Source organism: Myotis yumanensis, unplaced genomic scaffold (assembly GCF_028538775.1).
Source record: "Myotis yumanensis isolate MYYU_CA2020_CCGP unplaced genomic scaffold, mMyoYum1.0.hap1 SCAF_2, whole genome shotgun sequence".
NCBI classification, from domain to species: domain Eukaryota; kingdom Metazoa; phylum Chordata; class Mammalia; order Chiroptera; family Vespertilionidae; genus Myotis; species Myotis yumanensis.
Genome location: NW_027223753.1, coordinates 32,041,136 through 32,052,940, shown reverse-complemented (window position 1 = coordinate 32,052,940; position 11,805 = coordinate 32,041,136). Strand labels below are relative to the sequence as shown.

Here is an 11,805-nt window from a genome sequence, read left to right as displayed (position 1 = left end):
TTACTTCCTTTGTTCCATCCTTTCTCCCTCCCTTCTCTCTCCCCCCTCTCTCTACTTGCCTCTTCCTTCCTTCTGCTATTTCTTTCTCTCCCTGTTCCCTCTTTTTCTTCCTTCCTGCTCTCTCTCTCTCTCTCTCTCTCTCTCTCTCAACCATATTGAGATGATCCATTATATAAATTTCCCCAGATCTGAAAGGTAATTTTCTACCCACCCTGAGTTGGATTTGGCACCACTAATTTTTGCCTGTCCTGGTCATGGAATAACTAAAACCCCACAAATTGTAGGAAGAACACAGACTTCTGTGTTTTCTCTGGCACTGAGGATGGAGCCTATATTTCTGGCAGATTCACCATCCTAGTGCTTTGGGTGTTCTGCTGCTGGGACACTGAGTCCGCCTTCCTGACCCACAGTGACTATCAGGACATGGCCAGTTGGGATGGCAGGCACATAGAGGGCCACTTGAGACAAACTTCCATCTGACAATGATCAGGAACGGATGCAGTCCAAGCTCAGAACCACAGCTGCCTCGAGGGCCTGTCTGCCTTGTTTGGTCCCCTCCAGTTTTCCTGTAATGCCCTTCCTTACCTTTCAGATATGAAGTCTTATGGTTTCTACTAAAAAGGAAAAAAATCTGAGTTGTCCTAAACTAATTACAGGCATCCAGAGGGTGAAAGGATGAGAAAAGAGATGTTAATCCTTTAGCAATTGCAGGGCAAACCAACAAAGACTACTTACCTTCCTGAGTGTGCATTAAAACTTTGAGTTAACTTTCAGGGGGCTATTTCTTCAATTACCCAAAGAGAACAGCTAAGTGCAATGGAGCCCTAGGAACCTATGCTTCTTGCTTATTCATGAACTTTCCAGACTGTTGCCCACACCATCCAAAGGAGCAAGCATTTCTTCCTGATGAACTCTGCACCTATCCCAGAGCTAGCTCCGCTTCAGCTCCCCCTATCCCTTTAACTGAAGCCAATGTAAACTCTTTAAAACAACTCACATCTTTCTTTCCCCTCCCTGATGTTTAAGAAAAGGCTTTTCATATTTCATTGTACTGAGTGTTTTCTGACTTAACCTACTAAATTGTGCACTCAAGAAACATATGCTGAGTGAATGAATGCATGAATGAATGAGCATTTCTATGCTGCTCTTAGAAAGAAGATGATGATTCTACCTATAAAAGGAGAAACTGAGGCACAGAGAGAGTCAGTTGCTGACTTCATATGAGGTGGGCCTCACCTGGGGCTGAACGTTGTGAGTCCAAATTCAGTACTCTGTCCACCAGCACATTCCCCTTGGGTCACAATGGAACATGGGACAGGGACAAACTCTGGGGAAAACTTCAGAGGCAGGTATGCAGGCAGTTCTGGATACAAGGGAGAAGGATTCTAAGCCCAACTCAAGCTGTCAAAGGCTGCTTTCCATTGGCCACTTTACTTTACCTATCTGTAACTAGCTTATATCTGAAATGGAAAGGATAATAAAATTCTGTAACCACACCTACTGAACATTTGATGAACTAGACTGAGATTTCTGGAACTCTGGGTTCATGTCTATTTTGCTCGCAGCTGTGTCCTGGCACCTAGCATACTGGCTGGCACATAACAGGTGCTCATTAAGTGTTTGTTAGGAAACTGAGACGTGGAAGTTGAAATGTACACAACCATTGTCACTGTCAACTAAGAAAGCTTTTCTTCCTGGTCCCAAGATAGCTCCTCCACAGTTAATCAACTCTGGTGGCTCAGCTCTAAGCTCTGCCCTCACCCTTCACCCTCCCCACAGGTGGGTGGTACAAAACTTCCAGACTGGCCTGAGGTGGTCAGAGACAGTCAGAGGTCCAGACGCACTGCACCATGAGTGTCTCTGTGCTGAGCCCCACAACACTCCTGGGCAGTATCTCTGGGCTCCTGCAGGTGGCCTCCCTGCTGGCTCTGGTTCTGCTGCTGCTCAAGGCAGCCCAGCTCTACCTGCTCAGGCAGTGGCTGCTCAAAGCTGTCCGGGAGTTCCCGTCCCCTCCTTCCCACTGGCTGTTCGGGCACAAGCAGGAGGTAAATGGGAACGGGACAGGGGAGAGGGAGGGCAAGGAGGGCAGAGGCTCTCTGAGCGAGGTCATGATCTGCAAGTCTATAGGACAAAGCCTTGTTGTGAGTAGCACATGGCCATGGGGGCAAAACCCAGATTACCCCTCAGATCGTGGCTCCTCATCCCATGTGCTGGTGTTCTCAGTCTGTCAGATTCTCCTTCCTTAGGTAGGACTGCAAGCTATTATGCCAGCCAGCCTTTGAGGACAAGGGCTGCTCCTTTCTGAACCTCCCTGCTCCAGGCTCACAGGACAGAACTTCTCCATGCGTCCCTGCCCATGTCCATTCAATTCCATCCTGTCTGCCTGGCCCTGAACTTGCCTGGGAACACAGGCATCGTCTCATGGATCCCTGCCTGCGGGGGCTCACAGCATGTGGAGACCATAGACAGGAATTTAGAGAAGCTATCAGGAACCCGGAAAAGGGATAAAATCGGGTGTAGGGGTCCAACAAGCTTGGTTGGCCTGAGACCATGGGGTTTTTCAGACTGGTGACTACAGTGCTATAACCCTGGCAAGTTACTGGCACATCTGAGCAAGAAAGCTTCCAGGATGGTCCCACGGAAGGAGCACCGGCATCTGCAGCTCGCCATTAATGAGAATCTCTTTACCTGCCAGCTCCTATTCTCCACGCCCCTGCCCTGTGAACTCCTTGAGGCTGAGGATATCAGCCTCCTTTCTGTGCGCTCATCCCCAGCACAGAGCCTGACACAGAGGGAGCTTGACTCAGGTGTGCAGACTGACAGAAAGGAGCAGCTGGCAGGTTGGATGACAGACAGTGCTCCCCAGCCAGCTCTGTTAGCACTAGTCCCTGGGGGGAAGGGCACAGAGCAAGGTGAGGGGGCTGCATGGAGAGGGGCTCATCTGGGTGGGTGTGTGGGTTGAACAAGCCTTAGGAGGTGGGGTGCAGCAGAAACCTGAGAAGGTTTCAGAGAAGGAGGCCAAGAGATTATCTGCAGAGTGGAGCCCCAAATGGGAACTGCTCATACCAGCCACAGAGAGACAATCAAAGCCCAGTTGCTTCATGCAAATTTGGTACAAAGGACTTCCAGATGATTTGCTGATTTGGAGAAACTGTGGCTTTTATTGATGCAGGAGTCACCTTTCTGAGCTGGGATTTGTCTGAAGGAACCACTGAATATTCCAACAGTGACTTTTCCATGTACTGATGGCATTAGATGTTATGTAGACTCAGTAAGTGAGTAATGCTCTTTCCATAACTAGTATTATGCATGGTGTGAATCATCTCTGTAATCCTGCAGGAGATAGTGCAGGTAAATAATCCTTGATTTTATTTTATTTTTAAATATATTTTATTGATTTTTTTTTACAGAGAGGGATAGAGAGTTAGAAGCATCGATGACAGAGAAACATTGATCAGCTGCCTCCGGCACACCTCCCACTGGGGATATGCCGACAACCAAGGTACATGCCCTTGAGCGGAATCAAACCTGGGACCTTTCAGTCCACAGGCCGATGCTCTATCCACTGAGACAAACTGGTTCAGGCTAATCCTTGATTTTATAATACTGCCTGAGTTTTTCATTTATTCAATATCTCTGTAATTGGCTAAGTCTGGAATTGACTGCCATATGTTGAATTCAGATTGAGGCTGATTTTTCAGGCAAGATGACAAAGGACAAGGTGGTCAGTTGAACATATGGGGCTCTGTTTCTGAGCTACCTGGGTTCATATCCCAGTTCTACACATACTTTAAATGCCTGCTCTACACCCTAATTTTCTCATGTGCAGGATCGGTCCTAAACCGGCAGTTGGACATGCCCCGAGGGGGGTGCGGGCCGGTCTGAGGGACAATTCCCTCCCCTGTGCACAAATTTTGTGCACCAGGGCTCTAGTCCTATATAATTAAAGAGAAACATGCAAATTAACCATAACTCTGCTACACCCACCAGCCAATCAGGAGTGAGTATGCAAATTAAACCAACTAAGATGGTGGCAGCCATGGAGCTGGAGTGAACAGGAGGCTTGGGTTACCCCCAGCGATGGAGGAAGCCAAGCTTCCCGCCTGGTCTGTCAGCCCCTGGGCTCTGCTCAAGGCTACAAAGTTTCAATTATAGAAGACTAGAAGCAAGGTGCACAAAATTTGTGCACATTAAAAGGGAATTAATTGCCCTAACCAGTTTGGCTCAGTGGATAGAGCAGCGGCCTACAGACTCAAGGGTCCTGGCTTCAATTCCGGTCAAGGCCATGTACCTTGGTGGTGGGCACATCCCCAGTGGGGAGTGTGCAGGAGGCAGCTGATCGATGTTTCTCTCTCATCAATGTTTATAACTCTCTATCCCTCCCCTTCCTCTCTGTAAAAAATCAATAAAATATATATTTTTTAAAAAGGCAATTAATTAGTGGAGATATTTTAATATTGCTATTTGCCCTTTCTCTATAATAGAAGTGTGAGAGATGAAAGAAAATTAGTAAAATGAATATGAAAATAATATATAAATTTATTAGTAAATAAACAGTAACAAAAGGATATAACAACAACAGAGGCATGATATAAAAATGACAAAAACATGATATGAAAACAACAAAAACAGCTCTCTGCTTCCTGCTGCTGTGTCGGCAAGGTGGGGGAGCCGAGCTAGCTCGAATAAAGACTCTTATGCTTTTGCATCGGACATGGCTGGCTCCCTGATGTGGTTTTTTGGGGATCCTGAAATCTGGGCATAACATCTGGGGGCTCATCCGGGATTCCCAAGACCATCCAGGGACCCCCAGTTCGAAGAGTCTGACTGGCTGCGGTAAGTGTCTGTGTGTTGTGTATTCTGTTCTGTGTGATATATGTTATCTCTAAGGGACTTTTCCTGTATCTGGAGGAATGGCTTCTAGATGGTACTCACCGTCAAAACTCGGACTGGCTAAGGGTTCGAATCTGGCCTATCTTTAAAAAAAGGTAGAAGAGAAGCATTCCTAGGCAGGTTTCTACTGCCTCTGTTCAGGGACTTGTTCTGTATCTGTTCTATGTGAGCTCACTTCTGAAATCTGTAATCGCCTGCAATGATCTAAGTGACGCACAGGGGGATCAAGGCCGGGAGGAGTCGGGGGACGCCTCGACCGTCCATCTGGAGGGGTGTAGTTTTGCTTCTGCGGAGTCGGAAGGTCTGTATGAACCCCCTCAATCTGAGACGAGGCGGGTCGCTCCCGCCGGTTTCGCGTAAGGCCATCGTCTAGTTGCTTCCATGGAATTGGAAGGCTGTTCTTTGGGGCCCTCTGTTTGTCTGTGTCTGTGTTTTTCTGTTTTCTGTGGACTTACTGGACGGATGTTATGGGACGGACTCAGACTGCTCCTTTGGGTATTGTGATTGATCATTTCAAGGAGACTGGGGGAGGCTGTAGAGCTTCCTCAGGAGTTGGGAAGTTGTTATTGTTTAAACTCTGAGTGAATGTTTGGTGAAAGTGTGTGAGTGTGGAGGGAGGGGGCCTGCCCTCTCCCCTCCTTTGTGTGGCTCCAAGACTTCGGTCAGGTGGGCATCTGAGTGAGGATCTGTGAAAACAGGTCACCCCCTCCCCAAGTAAATGCATCTGGGATTTCTGTGCACGTGTAGAAAGAAAAGCTGGCTTAAAACTAATGCGCGCACTGTCCGATTTTGGATAGAGTTTTGAGCTAGAGTCTCTTTGCAGATGTGCAGGATGGAGCTCAAGACTGATCATTTACCCAAAGAAAAAAACGGATGCTAGCTAGATTCTAGACTGATTGAGAAATGCTGAATATTTTGACTTGCCAGCTACTGGAAGTATTAGCCATTGCAATTAGGCAAGAAGAAGAAATAAAAGGCATCCAAATTGGAAAAGAGGAAGTAAAACTGTCCTTATCTGCAGATGACATGATATTATACATACAAAACCCTAAAGACTCCATCAAAAAGCTACTAGACTTAATACATTAATTTGGCAATGTAGCAGGATACAAAATTAACCCCAAGAAATCTGAGGCATTTCTTTACACCAATAGTGAACTTTCTGAAAGAGAGATTAGAAAAACAATCCCATTTACCATCGCACCAAAAAAATTAAGATACCTAGGAATAAACTTAACTAAAGAGGTAAAAGACCTCTACTCAGAAAACTACAGGACGTTGAAAAAAGAGATAGAGGAAGACATAAACAGATGGAAGAACATACCATGTTCTTGGATTGGTAGAATCAACATCATTAAAATGTCCATACTACCCAAAGCAATCTATAAATTCAATGCACTTCCCATTAAAATACCAATGGCCTTCTTCAAAGATCTAGAACGAACTCTCCAAAAATTCATCTGGAATAAAAAAAGACCCCGAATAGCTGCAGCGATCCTGAGAAAGAACAAAGTAGGTGGGATCTCAATGCCAGATATCAAGCTGTATTACAAAGCCACTGTTCTCAAAACTGCCTGGTACTGGCACAAGAACAGACATATAGATCAGTGGAATAGAATAGAGAGTCCAGAAATTAGCCCGAACCAATATGCTCAATTAATTTTTGACAAAGGAGGCATGAACATACAATGGAGCCAAGATAGTCTCTTCAATAAATGGTGTTGGGAAAATTGGACAGACATATGCAAGAAAATGAAACTAGACCACCAACTTACACCATACACAAGAATAAACTCAAAATGGATAAAGGACTTAAATGTACGACAGGAAACCATAAAAATTCTAGAAGAATCCAAAGGCAACAAAATCTCAGACATATGCCAAAACAATTTCTTCACTGATACAGCTCCTAGGGCAGTTGAAACTAAAGAGAAACTGAACAAATGGGACTACATCAAAATAAAAAGCTTCTGCACAGCAAAAGAAACCATCAACAAAACAACAAGAAAACCCACCTCGTGGGAAAACATATTTGCCAACGTCATATCTGATAAGGGCTTAATCTCCAAAATTTATAGGGAACTCACACAACTTAACAAAAAGAAGATAAACAATCCAATCAAAAAATGGGCAAAGGATTTAAATAGACACCTTTCAAAAGAGGACATTCAGAAAGCCAAGAGACATATGAAAACGTGCTCAAAGTCACTAATCATCCAAGAGATGCAAATCAAAACAACAATGAGGTACCATCTCACACCTGTCAGAATGGCCATCATCAACAAATCAACAAACGACAAGTGCTGGAGAGGATGTGGAGAAAAAGGAACACTTGTGCACTGCTGGTGGGAATGCAGACTGGTGCAGCCACTATGGAAGGCAGTATGGAGGTTCCTCAAAAAATTGGAAATGGAACTCCCATTTGACCCTGTGATCCCACTTCTAGGAATATATCCCAAGAAACCAGAAAAACCAATCAGAAAGGATATATGCACCCTGATGTTCATAGCAGCACAATTCACCATAGCTAAGATCTGGAAACAGCCTAAGTGCCCATCAGTAGATGAATGGATTAGAAAACTGTGGTACATCTACACGATGGAATACTATGCTGCTGTTAAAAAGAAGGAACTCTTACCATTTGCAACAGCATGGATGGAACTGGAGAGCATTATGCTAAGTGAAACAAGCCAGTCAATGAAGGAAAAATACCACATGATCTCACTCTTTCATGGATAATTAAGACCATTACAAACTTTTGAACAATAATAGATACAGAGGCAGAGCTGCCTCAAACTGATTGTCGGACTGCAGTGGGAAGACCAGGGAGGGTTGGGGGACTGGAGGGAGGGGAGTAAGAGATCAACTGAAGGACTTGTATGCATCCATATAACCATAACTAATGGACATAAGACACTGGGGGGTAAGGGAGAGCAGGGGCTTGTTAAGGGCGGGGGGGAAAAAGGACACTTATGTAATACCCTTTGTAATACTTTTAGCGAAAAATAAAAATTAAAAAAAAAAAAGAAAACAACAAAAACATGATATTAAAACAACAGTGATGCAAACAATGACTGATAAAGTGATTAAACTTATTCTAATATCTCCCTGTACACCACATTAAGAGTGAAAACACTTTCAGAGTGCTTGACTAATTTCCCTTGTGATTAAATATTTAAAACTTTAACTGTAATGTCACATGCTCTTCAAACTCGAGAGAAAGCAACGTATAACTGACCATGTGCGAAAACGGGTTCAGGTAGGAATATTCCTACTCTATCTAGAGTTTGTCCTTCTGATTTATTAATAACTAGTAGCCCGGTTCACGAAATTTGTGCACTGGGGTAGGGGGGGAGAAGGGGCCCCTCAGTCTGGCCTTCACCCTCTCCAATCTGAGACCCCTCAGGGAATGTCCAACTATCTGTTTGTGCCCACACTTTTAACAGATAACAGCTCCATTGTTGTTCCTTTCTTATGCTTAAAACCATTGGAATTAGTAGGTATTCAAAGTGTGTATACATTTTGGGGGGACACCCTGTATATCTCTAGTCAGCGGTGAAAGAAACCAACAGCAGGTTTGGAACCCCCAGACAGGGAACCTTGCTCATTCCCCACATGTCTCCCCACTTCACTTTCCACCTTCGTGGGCAGCAGGAGAATCAACATTTTCTCTCATTAATTCAGAAAAGCACGTCCTGTCACCTGTTGCCCAGCAGGAGTGCTCTAGGCCCCAAGCAAGCAAGGCTCAGTCAGGGCAGCCTTCACTCATGGGTGCTGGCACCCAAAGTGCACATTCCTCCTCTACAGTCGCCCCGACTATCCCACTGTTTCACTGAGAGGACGGGATTCCTCTCTGCCTCTGGGCTCTTGATCTTGAACCCTGACCGAAGGCACCTCAGAGAGGGCCGCCCATGCCCACCAGGTGTGTCTGTCTGCACCTGCTCCCGCCTCAGCACCTGCATTAACCCCCCAGAGGTGATCTCGTAGCTGCACTGGCCTCCGTGGGAATGGGGCATCACCACTCTGCCCTCTCACTGTCATCTCACAGGCGCCCACTCTCAGCACCCAGAACACCCAGACACTCTCCAAAGGATGTGAGCGCATCAGAGGGGACCTGTGCACATCCTGTGGAGGTGTTAGGCATGCCGGGTTGATGGAAGTGTGGTGGAGAGGCGGGGGGAACTTGTGCACGCCTTGGTTTGCAACTGTTGCAGGCGCAGGAGGGTGACAGTGTGCTGGGGGATGTTCACATGCCAGGGGGTATGTGCACACTGGAGGCCTCTGGCTTTGCAGATCCGCAAACCCCCATGGTGCGGCCAGGAGGACGTCAGTCTGGCCTGCCACTGTGGCTCTCCCTGGGATCCTGCACCTTCTGGGCCAGGAGGCGGATCTTGCGCAGTCACTCCTGGGTGCTGATGGCTGCCTCCCCGCTGTGAAGGGTCATGGATCTGAGTCCCAGGACCGTGCACAGCCTCAAGTGCTGCCCCCCGCCTGGCAGGGTCACAGATCCATGTCTTGGTCCCATGAAGAGCCTCAAGCACTGACCCCCACCCGGTAGGGTCACAGATTCGGGTCCCGGACTGCAGACAGCCTCCCGTGCTGCCCCCCTGCCCACCAGGTCACAGATCCATGTCTTGGTCCCATGAAGAGCCTCAAGCACTGCCCCCTGCCCGGCAGGGTCACAGATCCGAGTCCCAGACTGCACACAGCCTCCTGCGGTGCCCCCCGCCCAGCAGGGTCACAGATCCGGGTCCTGGACTGCAGACAGCCTCCTGCGGTGCCCCCCATCCGGCAGGGTTACAGATCTGGGTCCCAGACTGCAGACAGCCTTGCCTGCTGCCGCCTGCCTTCAGTATGCAAATTAGCCGCCATCTTGTTGCTTCGGGGTGGGGGTCCCCACTGGGGTGCCTGGCCAGTCTGGGTGAGGGGCTGAGGGCTGTTTTCAGGCTGGCAGGCGACTGAAGCTCCAAACCTCTCCTTTTTTTCTTTTTCTTTTTTATTCTGGCATTTATTTACCTTCTATGCCTTTCACTGGAGCTGAGAGCCGGCTTTCTCTCTGAGGCTCGGCTGCTGAAAGCAGGTTTCTGGCCTTTGTTTACCTTCTATATTCGAAACAATGTTGTGGTCTTGCTGGCTAAAGCCTGGCTGACTAAAGCCCGTTTCTGGGGTTTTGTTTAGCTTCTATATTTGTTACAATATTTCAAACTGCAAGCTCAGAGGCCGGCAGCGCAAGCGGGGAAGCTTGGCTTCCTCTGTCACTGAAGCAAGGAAGCCTCCCTGTTCGCTTCAAACTGCCTGGCTGCCGGCTGCCATCTTGGCTGGCAGTTAATTTGCACATCTCACTGATTAGCCAATGGGAAGGGTAGCGGCCGTACAGCTAATTACCATGTTTCTCTTTTATTAGATAGGATCATCGCAAATGCTGGCATCACAGGAAACTGTCATCGAATTAATTTAAATGGGAGGCCACTGTCAGACGGGGACAAATCAATTCTTGGAATCAGAACAACCTCTCCCTCTGTAGATCCTGTTAATACTTCAGCTTTGATAATGTTAGGTCGTAATCTTTTGATAATAAGTCTGGTACCATTACAAAGACCCTATTTACTATTGAGATTTCTCAATAGCATGATGATTGTACCCACTTTCAATTTTAATTTATGACATGGAATTCCCAAAGGAGTAATATTATTAAGAAATTCGATGGGAAAATTTTCCTTTTCAGCATCATCTGTTGAGTCAATGGAATCATCACTCAAATATGTGTGAAAATCTCCATCGAGTATACCCAAAATTTCTTCATTTAATTTTTGAACATGTTCATTTTTGGACAAAGAATTGCACGTTTAGATATATTTTTAATATTATCTATGGATATAGTATTTCCAAAGGTAGCTTCAATAATAGATCCATTACAAATCATTTCACAGGGGATTTCAATAATATCCATTCCTAAATGAAAACTGCTATCAAGTTTGCCATCTCCAAGTTTTACTCACCATTCACTATAAGCAGAATCCTCTGATCTCATATTTGTTTTAAGAGACAATTTATTGAAACGTCCCCAAACATTACAGTACTTTAAACTCGTTTGTACTATGGCTGATCCCACAGCGTGTGGTACAATACTGAGACATTGTCGAAAATCATCTCCAAGAAGGAGAACTTTCCCACCAAATACAACATTCAAATTCATAATTTCTCTTAGTAATCTGTCTATGGCGTGTCTAGCAGCAGTTCTCAGCCTGTGGGTTGTGACCCCTTTGGCGCTCAAATGACCCTTTTACAGGGGTTGCCTAAGACAATCCTGCATATCAGATGTTTACATTACGATTCATAACAGTAGCAACATTACAGTTATGAAGTAGCAACGGAAATAATTTTATGGCTGGGTCACAACGTGAGGAACTGTGTTTAAAGGGCCAGAAGGTTGAGAACCACTGGTTTATAGCATGACTGAATGCCATTATGCATTCATCAATAATGAGAAGTTGGGCCTTTTTAATACAGTGGGGACTTGACTTACGAGAGTCCTGACTAATGAGTTTTTCAAGATAACAGCTGTCTCTCGGCCGATTTTTTGCTTTGAGTTGCGAGCTAAAATTTGGGTTATGAGCCAGCTTCAGGTACCCCACCGCTAGTTGGCGCAGGGAACGTCACAGTGAACGCCACAACATCAGCCCAGCATCACGTGTCTCACTCGTTCACAATTGATTTGACATATGAGTAATTTGAGTTGTGAGCTCTGTCATGGAACGAATTAAACTCATAAGTCAAGGCCCCACTGTAGTTTTAGCAACTTCACTGTTTATATTGAGTCTAGAAATTGAAGTTTCATTTAATGGAATTGGTCATTTATATTGGGAATGAAGGGTTCTTCCACCGAGAAGTAAATTTGCAGCAATTCCTGTA

The 11,805-nt window shown here is 45.9% G+C and overlaps 1 protein-coding gene across 1 annotated transcript in view; it reads left to right on the top strand.

Annotated features, from left to right (window-relative positions):
- The first annotated feature begins 1,850 nt into the window (after window positions 1-1,850).
- LOC139003334 (cytochrome P450 4A11-like) overlaps window positions 1,851-11,805 on the top strand; it is a 29,217-nt gene continuing 19,262 nt past the window's right edge. The window contains exon 1 of the mRNA XM_070405058.1: window positions 1,851-2,045. Coding sequence (XP_070261159.1) covers window positions 1,851-2,045 — 195 coding nt within the window. The remainder of the gene's footprint in view (window positions 2,046-11,805) is intronic.